We start from the raw sequence: 19017 nt of genomic DNA, 5'->3' as shown, positions 1-19017 counted from the left end.
TGGCTCTGCGATGTTAATCTGGTGACATAATATTCAGATTATTAAAGATTTCTGCTGTAAATGACCATCAGCGTGGTTTTATTCTGAAAAGCCCAACCGGAAGTGTGTTGGCAGCAGCGTGTCCAGCTTGCTGATGACATCATGGAGGACCGTCTCTGTCTGCGACATGACTCCTTCAGCCGGAGCCGCTCCGCCTAAACCCGCTTCAGTCGCTGAGAAGGAGCCGCTGGACGAGCTGCTGCTCGGTTCTGGTTCCGGTTCCGGTCCGGTCCGGCGTTACTGGGTCACAGCCCGCTGCTGCCAGCCGGAGCAGAACAGACTGAGAGGACGGACTGACCTGTTGGAGCTGGAGAATTAAAACCAGATTAAACGGAACCATGCTGGCCCGGTTCGGCTGATGTTCTGTGAGTGAAGCTGCAGTTCGGGTCGATCCGACCCACTTGGTCTCATTTTTCATTCATAATTGGCCCCATTCTGATAATTTCATATCTGATTGGATGCTGTAAACAATGAAGACTCATCCAGGAATCATTAAATATTAAAATAACGGATAAATATGGAGAGTTTGTCGGTTTATCTCATTAATGTTTTTATATTTCATCCTGATTTGTTTCTAAGTGGCTCTTTAGTTCATGTTGATCTGGTTTAATCTGGAAACCTTCAGGTGGAGGTTCATCATGCTGTGGGCCTCGGCACGGTGGTGGTTCATCATGCTGTGGTGGAGGTTCATCATGCTGTGGTGGTGGTTCATCATGCTGTGGGCCTCGGCACGGTGGAGGTTCATCATGCTGTGGGTTCATCATGCTGTGGGCCGCGGCACGGTGGAGGTTCATCATGCTGTGGTGGTGGTTCATCATGCTGTGGTGGTGGTTCATCATGCTGTGGGCCTCGGCACGGTGGAGGTTCATCATGCTGTGGTGGAGGTTCATCATGCTGTGGGCCGCGGCACGGTGGAGGTTCATCATGCTGTGGTGGAGGTTCATCATGCTGTGGGCCTCAACACGGTGGAGGTTCATCATGCTGTGGGCCGCGGCACGGTGGAGGTTCTCGGTTTGGACCTCTGGAGATCATGCTGGGTTCTGATTCAGGTTCTGAACAGAACGATTCTTTCCTGAAAGAACTAGTTCAGAGTTCAGTCACTCGCTGCCAGAACTCAGTAAGGTTTTCTCAGGTCTCGGCCCACAGCATCACTCCGCCCTCATGTCTTTTCTAACCCTGGACAGACAAAGATTGATCCGATTCTCTGAACTGGTTCCTGATTCTCTGAACTGAGTCAGTCAGGGGTTAAACTAATCCTGACCTCCAGCGTAGCAGAACACAGAAAACTGGTTCCTCTGTTTTAAAATGGGAGGTGAACCGACCCTGAACTTTGGGAGATCCAACACTTCCGTGAGAATCGGACCTCATCTCAGAATCGGTACCGGCCAACGTCAGAATCAGCAGGTCGGATGGGAAGCTGCATCTCCTGCTGTCAGATTATCGGCAGTCATGCCTGGAACCAGCGATGCACCGATAAATCGGTAGATTTTCTTAATTTTGTGTAATCTGCTGTCGGCCTTATTCCCTAATCTTAATCTGGGTTAAGAAGGTTCTGGAACTCAGCCGATGGCAGAACTTGTTTGCAGGGATCTCTGATCGGCCCTCAGTAGACGTTCCAGCTTTTCACTCTGATCTGTTACAGCCGTGAAGCAGCAGGAGTTCAGAGAAGCTCTGCTTAGACAATGGGGACAAATGTCTTTAGAGAGGATCAGAGACACGTCCTGGTTGGATGAGCAAACAGACGCCTTATTTGAACAAATCAAAGAAGGTAAAACTTTCCACACAGATCAGATTTAGGTCTTTCTCCAAAGACGTCTTTTCTGTCCACATCTCTTGTCTCAGGTAATGAATGCGTCTATCATTTTGTAGTTTTCTGTTGTATCTTCTCACTTTGTTCCGATTTGGATTAAATTCTGAAATTCTGACGTCTTCACGCATCGTTGTTTTGTCCCAAACGCGAAACCGTCAAGAGAACCCGAGACCCAAACAGGAAGTAGGAGAGACAGATTCTTTTCTAAATTTAGTCACAAATAATTCTTCCTTAACACCGCTAATGTAGCTAGCTAGCTAGCTAATGTAGCCAGGTACATTAGCTAGCTAGCTAGCTTTGTTTGCATCTATCATAAGTGAAAATTCATCCAAGGTTTGATGGATGACGTTCATTTTTGCCACTGACCCTCTTGTGTTTCCAACCTCTAACATCCTGCAGGATCCCAATCATCCCCAATATTTACGGTTTATTTGGTCTTAAATTTGACCGACTGAAACCAGCAGGTTCCCCGTTTCTGGAGACTTTGGCTCCTTAGTGGAGCATCTAGACCAGGGGTGGGCAATCCTGGTCCTGGAGGTCCGGTGTCCTGCAACTCTTAGACGTCTCCTGGTCCAACACACCTGGATCCAACAGCTGAATCTCCTCCTCAGGGCAGTCAGGTTCTCCAGAGTCCTGCTAACGACCTCATTATTTGACTCAGGTGTGTTGAAGTACAGACACATCTAAAAGTTGCAGGAGGCCCTGCAGGCCTGGAGTTGCCCACCCCTGATCTAGAGGATGAAAGTCTGGTTGCACCTGTTGATCCTCCAGTTTCCTCCTCCTGATCTGACCAGAAAACTTTAGTCCCTAAATGAACCTTCAGCTGTCAAAGTGAGGAAGTCGAACCGTTCGGTACGAAACGACCTTAACGGTACCAACAGGTTCTCTTCCTGTTCTTCAGGAGTGGAGAGATGCAGCAGAAGTTGTACTCCAGAGGTTCTGGTTCCTTCCTGCTGGAGAGGAACGGTCAGGCCTGCGGCGCCCTTCCGGACTCCGTCACTTCCTGTGAACTCCCGTTCCGATGCCCCCGATGCGGCGAGCAGCAGCGGTTCCGCAGCCTGGCCTCCCTGCGGGCCCACCTGGAGTACCGCCACTCCTACCGCTCTCCGGACGTGGTGTCCGGAGACTTCAGCATCACGGGGTCGCTCCCCGACCCGCTGGCGGCCGCCATCGCCTGGCAGGACGCCAGCCTCCCGGCCCGCAGGGGGCAGCACGGCGCCGCGCGGCCGGTCCGCTCCCTCAGCGACAGCAGAGACAGCGGCTACCTGCACTCCTACGGCGCGGTGAGGAGGCGCACCCAGAGCGTCGGCGTGGGGACGCAGGAGGAAGGCGTGGATGATGAAGATACAGGGGAGGAAGAGGAGGATGAAGAAGAGACCAGAGATGAGTCAGAAGTCAAACAGTCGGACTCAGGACGCCTCCCTCACCTCCCGTCCCCTCCGGACCCGGACCTGGACCCGGTTGGTGAGTTTCTCCTCCAGCGCGGCTCCTTTTCCCCCAGCAGGAAGTTAACGTCTCTTCTTCACTGGCTCCACCAGCGCAGAGCTACTGCGGCCGGGAGACGGCGGCGGCCTCCGCGGCGGTGCGGCGGCGGCTGGCCAGCATCCTGCGGGCCGCCGACGGCACCATGCAGCGGCGCCTGGCCACGGTCAGCACGGAGCTGGCCCGGACCGACACCGAGCTGCTGTGTGAGCGCGCTCACTCGCAGCACCTGGCCCAGGAGCGGCAGCAGGTGGCGGAGCGGGAGCGCTCGCTCAGCCGGCAGGTGGACGTGGCCGTCATGGTGATCGCCGCGCTGAGGGAGCAGCTCAACGCGTCCGAGAGCGAGCTGGAGCGCCGGGAGAGGTAGGGGCCGCCGGGGTCCGACCTCTGAGCGGAGCGGGTCAGAACATCCGCCTCTGGGTTGATGTTCTGCTGCTCCTCCTCCAGGGAGGTGCTCACCATCCAGAGGTTCCTGGAGGCCGCGGCCCGCCAGGAGACGAGCGGGAAAGTCCGGATCCAGCGCTTCATCGAGAACCTGCTGGGTCGGATCGCCCTGGCAGAGAAGCTGGTGGAGTTTTACCAGGTGAACGGCGGCCCGGCGCAGGGCGAGCGCCACAAGGTACAGCAGCGCCCCCTGGTGGAGAGGAGGCTCTGGGTTGGTTGGACTACAGATAGAGTTTCCCCCCCCTGGTCCTCAGGCCCCTGATCTGCATGTCCTAGATGAGCCTCTGTTCCAGAACCGCTGATCAAATGACTGCATGACCATCAGGTGCTGCAGACCCTGATGGTCACCTAGAGATTCAATCCAGGAGTTTCAGAAGGGAAACATGGAGGACAGGAGGCCTGAGGACCAGGGAGGAGAAACTCAGAGTTTGTTGTTTATCTGATCGTCTCCTCATTAGATGTTTTCCTTCTCGTCTCCAGACTCAGACTGATGTCGGCCGACACAGAGTCAGTAAAAGCAGGTCAGCCTTTCTATGCTCATCTGATCCAAACGTTTCAGGCCAAAACAATCAAATGAAGAACCTGAAGGTTCGATTTGAAACATTTTCCTCCGTCGTTCTGGACGATGGCGACCTCTGAACCCGTACCCAGACCATGACGGAGCCACCGCCGTGCCTCATGGTTGGGTCAGCTGGTTCCTGCTAGGTTGGCGGTTCTGGATCGTCTTCTGACCCGGTTACCGTCTCTGATGTTTCCAGGTCCGCAGGGGGTCAGCTGTTCTCCGGTTTCCATGACAACAGGACTCAGTCATCCTGCCGGTTCGGCGGTGGGCCTCCGGGCTCCAAAGCGGGTCCGGACCGGGACCGGGAGCGCCAGGAACGCCTGGCCCAGTCCTCCAGGCTGTTCTGCCGGCCGGAGCACAGAGACGACATCTGGAACCAGCAGCGGCGCCGGTCCACCGGGTACGAGGCCTAGAACTGCAGAGATGGCCCAGACAGACGGGCCTGAACAGAACCTCAGCAGAACCGGCCTCCCTCGGTTCCTGTAGTCGTTGAATCGATCCCAGAGTTCTGCTGGTACCTTCTAGTTCTGGATGTTTGTCTGCTGAGGTGAAGTGGACCAGAAAGCAACCCGGTTCTGATCGTAGTCAGAACCAACAGAAGTACCAACCGGACCAGGCTAAATGTACCAGCTGTGTTCTGTTCTGGATCAAACCTCTGCAGGGCGGTTCTGGTTCCTCATACATCAGCACAAACTGATCGGGTCAGAACCAGAGTATTCATGAATCAGAAACTCTCCCTCTCATTGGGTCGAAGCTTCTCATTCTGACCCGGTTCTACAGAACCTCCAGGAGTTCTGCATGCAGGCAGCAGATCTTCCTGGTGGATTTCTCTGGGCTCTGTTGCTTTTTCTGTCCGGTTTTCCAGAGGATGGATCCGGATTCAGCAGTTTTCCTCTGATCCAGGTTCTGATCCAGGTTCTGATCCAGGTTCTGTCCAACATTAGATGTCAGCAGTGGTGGGAACATCTCCGCTAATGCGCTAATAGCGCAGCTAGCTCTTCATTTAGTTTAAAACGTTAGCGTAGCTTAGCTTGAATTCTCCAGACAAATTCAAATTTATAAACTTGAATAAAATTCAACATCTGTTCAAGTTTTGCTCATCAACTGTTAGCAATTCTTCAAGTGTTCAGACGTTTCCATGCCATTATTTTGAAGGGGTGGAGACAGTTTCCTCTCCATACCTTTTGTCTTTTTCTCCCACATCTTTATTGAGCAAATGGCAAGTAAACAACAAACAAACATGTTTTCCTTGTGACACATGGTGGGCATCAACATGGCTGAGATTAGCATGTTAGCTTCCGCTAAGACCATGTTGGTTTAGCATTTTAGCATCAGTTTCAGCAAAATACCATGTGGGTAGAGCGCTTTAGCCTTAGCTTTAGCCTTAGCTTTAGCCTTAGCTTTTGCGAAATACATGTTGGTACAGCCATTAACATTAGCTTCTGCTAAATACCATGTTGTTGTTTAGCGTTATCAGAACTAATGATTATAATTATTATAAGGGTTAGCGTAGCTAACGATTAGCTAGCAAAGACTCACCATTAAAGGTTCTGGAAATCTAGAAATTCACCTTAAAAACCCTTAGAAGGTTCTGGAAGAACCTAAAGAAAACCGTCAGGACCTGCAGGAGAACTACTGACCCGGTCCAGTTTATCAGACCAGAGAAATGAGTTCTGTTGGACCTGGTCGGGTTGAGAGGTTCTGACCCTGAACCAGTCCGTTAAATGGACCTCCAGACTGAGGGGAGAGGTTCTGGAGCTGCTCCCCAACCCGGTTCTGGAGCTGTTCCTGGACCCGTCCTCAGGATCCAGAATGGACCGAGTCATTCGACCCGATTAGAGATCAGGTTCTGGAGCCGCAGCAGCAGGTTTCTCTCCTTCAGCTCCGGTTTGGGCCAGGAACCACCAACTGGTACCGGGTCTGGGTCGGATACATCCTACATGAACTAACTGCTGGTCCAAGGCCCGGTTTGGTTCTGACATCTTAGAGACCAGTCCACTGTTCACAACCGAGCCCAGAACCTCGGTACCGGTACCAGAACAAAGCAGAACCTGATGGATGCCGGACCCTCTTTATCTGGTCTGAACCGGGCTCAGAACCAGAAACGGGTCACCTGCAGTGTTTCCGCCCCGATCCGATGAGTCTGTTCCTCCCAGAGTTCTACCGGCGCCGACCCATGGTTCTGCTGACCCGGTCCTCATCACAGCGTTGGTGTTCAGCTGGTTCTGATGGTCCGATCATAACCAGGATCTAGAACCCAGCCGATCCGGATTGGTGGAAAATGTTCCAGATGCTTCCTTCATTCACTAAATGTTCTGGTTCCGGTTCTGTTTCACTAAATGTTCTGGTTCCGGTTCTGTTTCACTAAATGTTCTGGTTCCGGTTCTGTTTCACTAAATGTTCTGGTTCCGTGTAAATAAAACGACTCGATGAGAATCTGACACGCACTGCAAAAACACAAAACCCAACCCAGTTCAATTCCATCCATTTTATCACACGTCCTGTCACAGTGGGGTCAGGAGGTGGACGGGTCACCTGATACCTGATGGGTCACCTGACACCTGGACAGGTCCTGTCCAGGACCTGTCCAGGTGTCAGGTGACCCATCAGGTATCAGGTGACCCGTCCATCACCTGGACGGGTCACCTGATGGGTCACCTGACGGGTCACCTGATGGGTCTCCTGTGTCAGGTGGACAGGAGACCACCTGACACCAGGTGGACAGGTCCTGGACAGGTGACCTGGACAGGTCACCTGTCCAGGTGACCCGTCCAGGTGACCCATCAGGTGACCCGTCAGGAGACCTGTCCAGGTGTCATGTGACCCATCAGGTATCAGGTGACCCATCAGGTGACCCGTCCAGGTGACCCATCAGGTGACCCGTCAGGAGACCTGTCCAGGTGTCAGGTGACCCGTCCATCACCTGGACGGGTCACCTGATGGGTCACCTGACACCTGATGGGTCACCTGGACGGGTCACCTGATACCTGATGGGTCACCTGTCCGTCGCAGTACAAACTCTCTCCTAGGGAGAATTGGAGGCCAGTTTCACATGTTTCTGGTTGGAATCCGGAGATCCAGTCAGAACCAGCCTGAACAGGGAGAACATGGGGAAAAACTCGGGCCGGGAATCGAACCCACGACCTTCAGGGCAACAGTGCCACCCACTGCACCCCCACCAAGTATTTCTGCTCTATTTTCTGGTGGAGAAAAGACAAAACTAACTTCTTACAGCGAGTTTTGTTAACATGTTCCAGGTGAAATAATCGCCCACTCGTCATTTTCCTCGTTTTATTTGACTACAAACTGAACTAAAATCAGATTTTGTGTTTTTACAGTGTCCAGTGATGTTGAGTCAATTTTCACCAAGAAACTGAAATTTCCTAATTAATTTCTAATATTTAGAAAATTTCTTTTGGATTTTGATTGATTTGGAAAAAAAATTAAATTTGCTAGAAAACAATAAAAGATTAAAAAAGCATAAATGTATAATCTGTGGCCATCTGACGATATCCATCCATCCATCCATCCATCCATCCATCCATCCATCCATCCAAATATATGATATTAGGATGGATATCCTAACGATATCCTAACGATATCTTAACCCGAAATCAGACGTTTCTGCCTTGTAATCAATTTATATTTTACATTTTCTCGCTAATTTACAACTTTTGGACATCAGTTTTTATTTCCTGTAAATATGTGAAGCTAATTTATTAATCTCAGATTTTTTGGTGTAAATTTTCTTCAATCTAAAATCGCCCTGATTCTTGTCCTGGAGGAGGCTTAGTGGTAGCCATGGTAACCCCTGACCTCTGACCTGCCCTGTAATGGAGGTTTTAGTTTTTCCAGGAAGCTGTTGAATGTTTGGTGGAAGGTAGAACCCTGTCGTGTCCAGCCTCCGTGGTGAAGCATGCTGTAGCTGCTGGTGTCTCTATAACCTGCTGTGTGTTTTCTAGCAGAGAAACTTTATTTTGGCGGTCTGAGCAGGAAGTTGCACTTTGCTGGTTGTTTTCACACCAGGAGATGAATGTAGCCACGTCAGGAGCCCAAACGGGCCCTGACTGGTTCTGTTCAGAGAGGCCGCTGGGTTTCCATGTTGTGTTCGTGTCGTGTGTTCTTCCCTCGGCCCGGTTCGGTCCGTTTGGACCCGGCTGGGAGGAGTAATCTCTAGTTTGGTGCCTTTGCTCCAGTCTGTGAAACACTGTGAGGAGCTGCAGTCTCTGTCCTGTCATGATGTTCGATGGATTAAAGAACAAACATGAGACCAAACCGGGTTCTGAGTCATTGGGTTTCTGTGAACGTCTGCAGGTTCTGAAAGGTTCTGAAAGGTTCTGGTCATTTCAGCTGCGCCGTTATTTCCCCATGTTTCCCTCTGAGGCTTTTCTAACTGAGCTTTGATCAATTCTCCTCTACGACTTCAAAACCTTTTCACTGAAATGAAAGCAGGATTTAAACTTTCATTCTTCCTGAACCTTTTCTTAAAGGTGTAAATGCAGATAATCATAATCCTCTATCTGTCGGCTGGTTTCCAGATTTCTAGCTTCAGAGACTCAGCAGCTGAGATCGAGTCCAAAATGTGAGATTCATCCTGCAGTGAATCCGTCTCTCTCTATAGATTCTCCCTCTTCTTCCTCACATCGTGTCTTTAGGAAACCTTCAAAACAAAAACGGAAGATTTGGGATGAATTACATTTAAATAATAGTCTTTACCACCTGTGTAAACTTTGCTGGTGAATGTTATAACACATAATATACGTTTTATAATATGTGTTACATTGTTTCATTTCTAATATAGGCTCTTGTGTCAGATAATCTAAGTCAATGTTAGAGAATAATTAATTATTTTAGATTTACATTATCTCAGTTATCCTTCATAGCGGCTGAACCCGTATTACACCAAGCACTGTAGCTAATATTAGCTGGTATCTCTTTGGTGGACATAAATACAGTAAAGTAATATTATAATCACAATATATACACAATAAAATGTCCATCTTACTTGTGAAATGTTGTCTGTGGAGCCTCACATCAATAGTCCATCAATCAGAACAACAATATCCTCAGTGCTGAGGCATCTTCTGCTGTTTGGTTGAGCAAAGTAGGAGGGACGACCTCTCTAAGATGGCCGCCGTATTTCCTGCGCCGGAGCAGCTAATGCGGGGTCTACTCTATATTATGTCTGTACGTAATCGCTAGGGGAAAAATAATAAACATTTGGCCAATCAGCATCGCTGAATAAAATATCTTTGGGGCTTGCCATACTAGATGCCGGAAGGTTTGCGTTGCCATGGTGATAAATGTGATGGCGGCGGCAGCGGAGGGAGACTGAGACCGAAATCTCCATCCTGACTGAGAAGCGGAGGATTTTCCAGATGTTCTGTAAACTACAGCTTCTGTTACTTTGATCTGCGCCGTTTCACCGTTTCTGTGCTTCACCTGCTGCCGTTTGGTCTCCGCTAGTGATCAGCTATGAACGTTATGCTAACGTCGCTCTGGTTAGCATAATGCTAATGCTGCCTTGGATAAACGTTAATATTTCTCTTCTTTACTTAAACACAGACATAAATCTACTGAAGCATAAATGAATGTTATAACTCTGAATCAGAGCAGCTCACAGAAACACAGCGGCGGCTTCACAGGCTGTCAACAGTTTTAATCTGATTCCTTTGTTTTAAATTTAATCTGATTCCTTTGTTTTAAATTTAATCTGATTCCTTTGTTTTAAATTTAATCTGATTCCTTTGTTTTAAATTTAATCTGATTCCTTTGCAGCAGATCGAGTCTCCAGTCTGAACACAGAGCAGCAGCGGCTCTGAGCGGAGAGCTGCTCCTTTAAGAGCCGAGGAGGAGAACCGGACTGGGTCGGTACCAGACGGTGCAGCTGTCCCTCTCTGTCCCCCTCTGTCCCCCTCTGTCCCTCTCTGTCCCCCTCTGTCCCTCTCTGTCCCCCTCTGTCCCCCTCTGTCCCCTCTGTCCCCCTCTGTCCCTCTCTGTCCCCCTCTGTCCCTCTCTGTCCCTCTCTGTCCCCCTCTGTCCCGGGTCGTCTCGTGTCCAGGATGTCTGCAGAAAGCGGTCTGGAGTCGGTGGACTTTGAGGTCTTCGGCCATGTTCAGGGTCCGTTTGCTCCTCTTCCTCTGCGGCTGAAAACGATCCTGCTGCTTAAATTAGACCAGCAGTCGGGCCGGGCTTCATGGTTCTGGTTCTGAACCGACTCTGTTTCTGTTTTCCAGGTGTCTGCTTCAGAATGGTGAGTCTGATGCTGAAAACATTTTATTGTTCTGATCCAGAGAGCAAACCGTGAGGATGGAGCCGATCAATATCACAATTATCACTTATCTATTGATGGAAAGGAACCAAAGTATCACCATCTGAGTTTTTACTTCACGTTTTTCTACGTTTTCATCAATAATGAAGTTTTTTTTTCAGTTTTTTATCAACATAAGTCAGTTTGGAATGAAACTCTGTTTAGTTTTTTACTCCATGATTAAAACTCAGATCTGGATCAGAAAATCGAACCGTTTCTGCTCTGCAGGACAGAATCAATATAGAAATAAACAGAATAATCACTTTTTAATAACAACCAGTGCATTTTCCTGCTCGGCCTCACGGTGGCGCTGTTCTCAGTGAACTCAGCTGGTGGAGATTTAACAGATTCAGTTCTGAGTTTATAAAACAGAAAATTAGAAAATGATCAGAACAGAGTGTAACTTACTGACGGCCATCTTGGTAGGTTGTTGCTATGCCAACAGTGAACGAACCACATTCTCCGTCTCATCCGTCTGAACAGCAGCCATTTTGTTGATGCATGTTTCTCTTCCTGTTGGTCTGGTTGCCGTGGTGAAGCGACGCTTCGCTCTGCGTTTGCCTACCAAGATGGCGGATCAGAGGCGCAGATCGCCTCCGGTTCAGACTCACGTGAATTACATGTTAGTCCCGTCAGATGATCTGTTCTTCCTGTCTGCTGTTCCTGGAATAACTTGAATTTAGTCAGATTAAAGACAGTTTGGACATCCTGCAGGACAGACATGTCCAGGCCGTCTCACAGGGACCAGTTAGAGAGCGGTCAGCCCATCAGCTGCTGCCTCATGAAGAACAGACCATAATAATCTGGCTTTTAACTTTAGCTGCTAATCCGACCAGATCTCCAGTCCTTCCTGTCATCGTGTCGCCGCCGTCCATCAGCCTCAGAGACGGCGCTGCTGCGTCTCTCAGTCTGGACTGAAACCAGCAGCTCCTCATGTCTTCATTTCAAAGTGAGGGAAACGTCTCCTGTCCTGCAGCACACAGAGAAAGAGGGTCTGCGCCTGGTGGGCTGGGTGAAGAACACGTCCTCTGGGACGGTGGTGGGACAGGCGCAGGGACCGGCCGCCATGGTGGAGGAGATGTGAGACACTGAGACACACACTGAGACACTGAGACATTGAGACACTGAGACACACACTGAGACACTGAGACATTGAGACACTGAGACACACACTGAGACACTGAGACACTGAGACACACACTGAGACACTGAGACACACACTGAGACACTGAGACACACACAGAGACACTGAGACACACACAGAGACACTGAGACACACACTGAGACACTGAGACACATATTGAGACACTGAGACACCGAGACACTGAGACACACACTGAGATGTCGGGCCGTTTCCGGCCACTAGATGGAGCTGTTTGCCTTCAGAGGGACGCTGTCCCTTTAAATCAGCTTCCTGATGAACCGACTCAGTTTGTTCAGGTTTAAAATGTGACTTTATGACGTTTTCTGTTTAATACCTTCTGGTTATATGAGCAGGTTTTATAGTTTTAAAGCATTTATATTATTACACAAAACACAAAATGGTCTAGTTTCTGATGCAAATATCTTATTACACTCTAATGAGACAAAATTAACTCATAGGTGAGTTTTCAACCAGAAACAGGAGTTTAATTATTCCTTAATGTTGATTTTAATAGTTAGTCTGGCAGATTATATAAAACATAAACCTGCAGGTGTCATAAAACCATCAAGCTGCTGATCTGACCTCTTTCCTGAAAACAGTTTAATTATCCGTAAACTTTATCATGAGAGCCGGATAAAAGCAGATTCTGGCGTTGCCATGGTAACCTCTTTAGTTCATGGTTAAACCGACAGGAAGCAACAAACTCCTCCTTCCTGTCCGTTCCACTTTCACCACGACCTCACTTCCTGTCATGCCTGGGAACAGGAAACGCATCAGGTCACAAGACGCCGCCTAGAGCAGGTGGAGGCAGAGTCATGCTGAGGGAAACGGGAGGACGGACGGTCGGTCCAGACAGAACCAGCAGCAGTGGAGGAAATATCAGCAACACAGACATGATTTCTAATAAAACGACCAGAAATAAAAATATGAATCTGATCTGAAGTGCAGAAGATCAGGCAGAATAAAATCTGCAGCTGGATTAACAACAAACCAGATCAGGAAGCTGGGATGAACTGGGCTTTCAAAGTAAAAGCTGAAAGTCGGAACCGAACCAGATCAATGACCTCACATCAGTTTGATTCTTTTACTGATTGAACTCAGTGATAAAGTTTCCTACCAACATGGCGGTTTTACTGAAACTGGGAGCAAAATGTAACTAACGACGTGATGAACTGAAACGTTTCGCCTCTTTCTGCTTCCTGTCGTTTTTCTGTTTTTGTTAGATTCTCTAGTTCCTGATTAGTTTCAGATTGACGGCTCTTCTTCTGCCCAGAGCCGTTTCTGTGCGTGAGCGTTTGAGGCTGGCAGCAGATTATAATCCAGCAGATTAATTTCTGAGCTGTGGGTCAGATAGTGTGTCGGGTTTCTGCCTCTGCTGACCCACATCTGCTCTAATCTGCAGCAAGCCGCCCGTAATCAGGGTTTTATTTCCCATCATGCCCCTCTGCAGCCACGCCACGCACCAGCCTTTGACTAGGCCCAAACGTTCCTGCTCTGCAGCGGCTCGTTACGTTAATCTGCCGTTTGATTCATTAGTTCATAGTTAATCGTTTCATCTCTCCTCGTATTCGTCGTTTTTTTCTAGAAGACAGTTTGAGCTGAAAGACCTCAGGAAAGATTAAATTTACCCATAATTCCCTGCGGTGCTCGGTTTGAATCATCAGGATTTAAATCTGAGCCTCATGAAACTTTAGTAATTAGTGTTATTTTAATCTTCTTATTTGATCAAATAAAATGTGTTAAATTTACGTCGTTACAGTAAAATAAAGCCTGACTGGTTCTGGTTCTGGTTCTGGTTCTGGTTCTGGTGGATCTTTATTATCCGTCTGTTCCGGATCAGAACCTTCAGTTTGGCTCTTTAGGTTTTATTTATCTCATGTTTGGATCCGGTCAGTAAAGTTCTGTTTCGGTTGAACTCATCGTTATCGTGACCTTTGACCTCTGAGTCTGAATCTGTGCTGTAGTTGGACCAGGATTTGCTGGTTCTGGTTCTGGATCAGTGTGAGTGAACTGATCTGAACCTCCTGTCTCCTCCTGCAGGAAGTTCTGGCTCAGTAAGGAAGGAAGCCCGACCAGCCGGATCACCAGGGCCCAGTTCACCAACCAGAAACCCATCGACAAGCTGGAGTTCTCCGGGTTCAAGACCCGCTTCTGACCCGGTTTCTGGTTCTGTCCAGAAAAAAACTCCAATATCTGAGAGAAACCTGGAGCCGTTTCAACCGTCTGACATTAAACTCCATCATTAGCTAAATTAATGTATCATCTTTTACTTTAACTAGAGAAACTAATGAACCTAACAGGACGGTGGGGGAACCAGAACCGGAACCAGAACCAGAACCGACTCAGACTCTCACCTGCAGTTCTGGATTTGGAAACATGTTTTGCCTGATTTTATTTTTTGTTACTTATGTAAATTATTGTCATTTTGGTTAAAATACCAAAATGTCCATAAACTTCATATCTTGTTCCGTCTGATGATGTCATCTTTAAATATTAAACGATTGATCAGTTACTTCAGTAGAATATAGTAACAGTACTGACACTGATCCAGCTGCAGTTTAGTAAAAACAGATTCATATCAGAATAATTCATAATTAATCGGGTTTAACTCTCAGCCTCCCCGCAGGAACAAACGGCGTCAGGCTGCAGGTCCCGCTGCGGCCGCCATCTTGGCTCCAGCCGCCATCTTGGCTCCAGCTCAGCAGCGGAGTCGCTGTCGCGTCACAGCAGATCACCTGACCGAGGATCTGCCGTGTGATCCGGTTCGATCCCGGCTGGAGGATCCAGTCAGCGGGTCGGATCTGAACCCGGGGATTATTAATCTGAGCAGGATTCGGATTACAGAGGAGCGGCTGGAGGCGGCAGCGCGGTCGCCATGGCAACCAGCATGCAGCCATTGACAATGAGGAGCAGAGAGTGGGAGGTTCTGGTTCTGGTTCTGGTTCTGGTTCTGCTGCCTGCTTCCAGTTCAGCCAACAAGCTTCACTTTTATAAGTTCAGTTTTATTGAGTCATAAGTTTCGTGTTTTTATCGCTGCTGTTTCATTTTAACCTGAAACTTTTTACTCAAAACATTTAAATTTCCTTCCTTGTTTCCATGAACGTTCACTCATCATGTTTACTGATTATTAGAGCCTAAAACTGTTTTTATTATATTAGGTTATAAAGTTTCTGCAGCTGAAACTGAGTCTAAATACATATTTTCAACATAAAAAATAAAAATAAATCAAACTTTGATCCCATATCTTCCTGTCCAGATGAACGTTCTGCAGGGCCGGAAGCACCAGGATCGGGGCCCCGAACAGAGAAACATTCATTTAAATCACAGGTTGTCGTTTTCGTCAGCAGGTGTGAACTGATGCATGATGGGTAGCAACGAGCTCCACGTTGCCAGAGAAATCAGCTGCACCTGTATCTTTTTAAATTAGCTGAATAATTTGTTTATAAAATTCAGCATATGATTTTTAAATAAAAGACAAAGAAAAGAAAAAACATTTCTGTCCCCTCCAAACGTGACGCCCTGGGCCGCTGCCCCCTGAAAGCCTTTCTGAACAGCAGGGCGGCCATGTTGGATCCTACAATTATTCACTGATTTTAGTTTTTAAGACTTTTAGATAAAATCATAAATCATAAATGAGCTGACTGGAATGATTTCCTGCTTTTCCACTGAGTCATGAACCAAACAGGCAGCTTGTGACGGCGCCCCCTGCTGGTTGGGAGGTTCTACAACAGGCTGGTTTACAGAACCAGAACCCGTTGGATCCAGCTGCCCCTCCCCCACACGTTGCTGAAGGTGCAGAGAGTCAGTTCTTCATCACTCTGAAGAATCTTCCTCCTCCTCTTCCTCTCCCAGCAACCGTGTTTGGCATCCCATAGTGGTCGCCGTGGAAACGCTGCTCAGTCAGACAGTCTGTTAGAGAAACAGAAGAAGAAAAGACTCGTCTCTCCGGCCCACACAGGGCGGCGTGTTCGACCCGACGGGCTGGTTCTGGTCCAGGTGTTCTGACCCGTAGAACCAGGACCAGCTCAGCTCTCCATCTGCAGACTGAAGGTTCTGATGGTTCTGAAGGTCGACCCGGTTTGACTCCTCACACCCAGCCAGCAGATCTCCTGTGTTCAGCCCGTTGGTGCTGGTTCTGGTTCAGGTTCCGGTTCTGCTTCAGGTTCTGGTTCTGGTTTCATTCCAGTCTTTGCACCTGTTGCTGTTGGTTTACTGGTTTATGGTCATGCTTCCTCTTTGGGCCTCATCGCCATGGAAACAGAGACCCAGCCGGGTTTCCAGAAAACAGAACAGAACATAGAGACTGGCCTGCTTGACCTTTGACCTTTCACCCTGACTCCTTCTTTCTTCTTCTGTTGTTTCTCCATGTTCTGCAGCAGGACGTTCTCATGAGGTCCAGATTATATCCGATGACCATATATGGGCGTTTGGTCTGTTTCAGGTCCGGTTTTCATAAACGTGTTGATGACGCTGGACAGGAAATATGATTTTATTTATATTATTTTATATTAATTACTGCAGCAACAATTAAAGAAGTAATTCCAGAGATAAAACCAAAAACCCACAAGTTGAGTTTTGGTCATTTATTCTCTAAATTTATTTATTTTTAGTGTTTAGTTTTCTTGACTTTATTAAATATTTATTCTTTTATTTCTGCAGAGAAAGAGTCATGAACATGAGAACAACCTGATGAACCGAACAGAACCGAACATGAGCTAAACCTGCTGAACATTAAGAGGTCCAGTTAAAGTCGGACAGAACCCTGCAGAACCCGGACTGGACCGGGTCACCCAAAAAGGATCCGGAACAATAAACTGGTTTATTTATTTCATATTTTAGCCAATAAAGTCCAGAACCGGTTCTGGTTCTGATGGGACCCAACCGCTGAGTCGGCACCAACTGGGTTCAGTCTGGCATCCTCCACCCTCTGCAGCCTCTCCTCCTCCTCCTCCTCCCTGCGGCGGAGGCCCCGCCCCCCAGGAGCGCTTCATTCATCCACCGCAGCGGCCCAGAGGGGCGGAGAGCAGCGTCACGTTTCCGGACGTCAGAGCGGATCTGCAGAAACTTCAGCTCCTTCATGGAGGTTAAAACATCAGAATCTGATCCGCTGCAGCTTTTAGTCCGACTTCAGGAAAGATCATGTTAGATAAAATCACTAAATATGATTTAAACAGAAGTTTATTAAAACAGTATCACGTTTAAAGGCTGCTTTCCTCCACGTTTCCATGGTAACAGGTTATTTTAAACCAAGGAGCGTCTCCATCCCATCAGCTTCCTGCTGCGTTTATTTTTATACAGACGATGTGGGAGGAGGAAAACCATGGAGGAGACTGGGATAAATAAAGGGACTGTTACCATGGCAACCAGCTACATGTTGGAGCCAGAGATAAAAAAACTACATCAAAAAAAACCATATAAAATATTATATATATATATTATACTTTAATCCATCAGTGTGTTTCTACCGGACCGGTCCAGGTTCTGGGTCTGAGCTCCTTTTGCTTTAGTTACTGCATCAGTGCAGCGTGGCACGGAGGTTCTGTTCTGGTTCTGGTTCTCCTCAACGGGCCAGACGGTTCTGATCCGTCTCTGGTTCAGGAACGGGTCAGCTGCAGTCTGTGTGGTTCTGGAAGTTCTGACTCCAGAGACGTTTTCATGTTTCTGACTGTTTGTCCTTCAGCTCCAAGGCATCGAGACGCTGATCCGGACATTCATGAGTTAAAATCTATTTTTATTGATCTGATATCATAATGTGACCAGCAGGTGGAGATATCTCTAAAAAAGTAACAAGACACACCAGAACACAGATTTAACAGTGTACAATACTTTATTAAACAATTATCTAAAAGTTCTTTTTAAAACACTTCTTTTAAAATCCAAGGCATCGGGCTCACTACTTGGTCGCCGGAACCAAAGAAGGGAACACACAAGAAGTGACAGACAAGATGAGGTTGTTCCAAAAAAAACAAGCAAACCATGCAAATGCAACAAAGTAAAAGAAAACAAGAACATGCACGCAAAAGAAATAACACAGCACTCAAACGAAACAAAAGAATACTTCAACAAACTAAAAGAAAATGCTTCAAGGATGGAACAAGTTGTCGTCTCTCCAAGTGCCCTTCTATGGGGGCCAGAGTAGTAATGCCCCGCCCACCAGCCTGCCCAATCCACAACAGGCTCAGCGGAGAGCGGCCAGAACAAACAGCGACAAGACAAAGCAGCAAAGCGTCCAAAGCACTGCAGCTCCACACAATCAGTTGCCTGAAACAGAAACCCATTAATGCTAAATACAAAATAAACATAATCCAAAAACTAAAGGACAGGTAGCTTACCCAGGGATGGAGACACAGCCTACACCAGGAGGGAGCAGATCAGCAGACGAGGGCTAGACAGAAGCCACACACCACCACAACCTCCAGCCGCGGCCGGCAACGCGAGCAGAGCCGCGCTGCGGAAACGCACGACAGGTGTAGCACCCAAAAACCAACCACGATCCCAGCCCGGATAGCAGAAAAATGGCACTTACAACATCAGACGAGCTCATCAAACACCGCCAACATGTAGCCGCCAATTGTGCAGACAGTGGAGGAAACAAGGGCACACACACACCTCGCAGCGACTTACCCAGCTTTAAAGGCATCTGCCCCGCCCACCAATCAGTGGTGCGCCTCTCGCCACACCCGACGCAAAGCGTGGGGGAGGGTGAAACACCATCCCACCACAATAACTTCATCTTTTCTGATTTTTCTTTAGTTCTGATTCAGAATCATTAAAATAACCATAATTTAAATGTTGGTATTTGTGGAATGAACCAATAGGATTAAAGAGTTTCACTTTCTGAGTGGATTTATTGAGTTAATCAACCTTTAATCTGTAACCTGATCCAGACTCTCCGGTGCAGGGCGGTGTGTAAACCGAGCGCACCTTCCGCTGCAGTCTGATCCGCGCTGTGGGCGGGGGGAGGAAGAGGAGGAGGAGGAAGAGGAGGAGGAGGAGGAGGAGGAGGATTGGTGGATTTGAGCTCAGTGCTGCTGCTGCCGTGTTTTCTCTCCGAGCTGCCAGCGGTCCTCCAGGCCGCCCGTCCTTCACTCCCAGCCGGACTCCAGAGCGCTTCAGTCGGCCTCCAGGTGAGGGTCCGCCCGCTCTCCGCGCTCCGCCTCAGCCGCTCCTCGGTGCGGGGTCTGTCCCTGCGGGCTGTGCGGGGATCCGGCGGCTGCGGCTCTGCT

At 48.3% G+C, this 19017-nt stretch overlaps 3 protein-coding genes and 3 long non-coding RNA genes across 7 annotated transcripts in view; 4 read left to right on the top strand and 2 right to left on the bottom strand.

Annotated features, from left to right (window-relative positions):
- The first annotated feature begins 92 nt into the window (after positions 1-92).
- Positions 93-6773, top strand: znf365 (zinc finger protein 365). Its single transcript, XM_081616405.1, has 6 exons — positions 93-404; positions 2751-3313; positions 3388-3694; positions 3779-3950; positions 4256-4296; positions 4534-6773. The coding sequence occupies exons 2-6, from the start codon at positions 2761-2763 to the stop codon at positions 4748-4750; spliced, it is 1290 nt and encodes a 429-aa protein (XP_081472531.1). The 5' UTR covers positions 93-404; positions 2751-2760; the 3' UTR covers positions 4751-6773.
- On the bottom strand, positions 6640-7846 carry LOC145555099 (uncharacterized). The gene is made up of 2 exons (XR_014091187.1): positions 7293-7846; positions 6640-6898 (listed from the first exon to the last, which is right to left on the bottom strand). It is a non-coding gene; the product is annotated as an uncharacterized LOC145555099 (long non-coding RNA).
- On the top strand, positions 6918-8612 carry LOC145555098 (uncharacterized). The gene is made up of 2 exons (XR_014091186.1): positions 6918-6947; positions 7100-8612. It is a non-coding gene; the product is annotated as an uncharacterized LOC145555098 (long non-coding RNA).
- A 1547-nt stretch (positions 8613-10159) lies between these two features.
- On the top strand, positions 10160-14263 carry LOC103461320 (acylphosphatase-2-like). Of its 2 annotated transcripts, none has more exons than XM_081616407.1 (4): positions 10160-10457; positions 10574-10590; positions 11468-11727; positions 13832-14263. In XM_081616407.1, the coding sequence occupies exons 1-4, from the start codon at positions 10400-10402 to the stop codon at positions 13944-13946; spliced, it is 450 nt and encodes a 149-aa protein (XP_081472533.1). In that variant the 5' UTR covers positions 10160-10399; the 3' UTR covers positions 13947-14263. The 2 variants fall into 2 exon arrangements, with proteins under 2 accessions (XP_081472533.1, XP_081472532.1); XM_081616406.1 differs by having other exon boundaries at positions 10298-10457; positions 11624-11727.
- Positions 14264-17599: 3336 nt separating this feature from the next.
- LOC145555100 (uncharacterized) lies at positions 17600-18788 on the bottom strand. The gene is made up of 2 exons (XR_014091188.1): positions 18124-18788; positions 17600-18052 (listed from the first exon to the last, which is right to left on the bottom strand). It is a non-coding gene; the product is annotated as an uncharacterized LOC145555100 (long non-coding RNA).
- Positions 18789-18794: 6 nt separating this feature from the next.
- The window catches only part of LOC103477426 (spectrin beta chain, non-erythrocytic 1-like), a 93941-nt gene continuing 93718 nt past the window's right edge, over positions 18795-19017 (top strand). The window contains exon 1 of the mRNA XM_081616400.1: positions 18795-18918. The gene's annotated coding sequence lies outside the window, so the exon portion shown is untranslated. The remainder of the gene's footprint in view (positions 18919-19017) is intronic.

Source organism: Poecilia reticulata, chromosome 15, assembly GCF_904066995.2.
Source record: "Poecilia reticulata chromosome 15, P_reticulata-male-v2, whole genome shotgun sequence".
NCBI lineage: Eukaryota > Metazoa > Chordata > Actinopteri > Cyprinodontiformes > Poeciliidae > Poecilia > Poecilia reticulata.
Note: the sequence above shows the minus strand (reverse complement) of the source record. Positions and strands in the feature narration are given on the sequence as shown.

What these genes read in the sequence shown, in the direction of transcription:
- znf365 (XM_081616405.1), top strand. Translation starts at nt 2,761, where the DNA reads ATGCAGCAGAAGTTGTACTCCAGAGGTTCTGGTTCCTTCCTGCTGGAG. An exon ending in GAGCTGGAGCGCCGGGAGAG is followed by an intron (nt 3,695 to 3,778) that starts GTAGGGGCCGCC and finishes CTCCTCCTCCAG; the next exon opens with GGAGGTGCTCACCATCCAGA. An exon ending in CACAGAGTCAGTAAAAGCAG is followed by an intron (nt 4,297 to 4,533) that starts GTCAGCCTTTCT and finishes TGATGTTTCCAG; the next exon opens with GTCCGCAGGGGGTCAGCTGT.
- LOC103461320 (XM_081616407.1), top strand. Translation starts at nt 10,400, where the DNA reads ATGTCTGCAGAAAGCGGTCTGGAGTCGGTGGACTTTGAGGTCTTCGGC. An exon ending in GCCGCCATGGTGGAGGAGAT is followed by an intron (nt 11,728 to 13,831) that starts GTGAGACACTGA and finishes CTCCTCCTGCAG; the next exon opens with GAAGTTCTGGCTCAGTAAGG.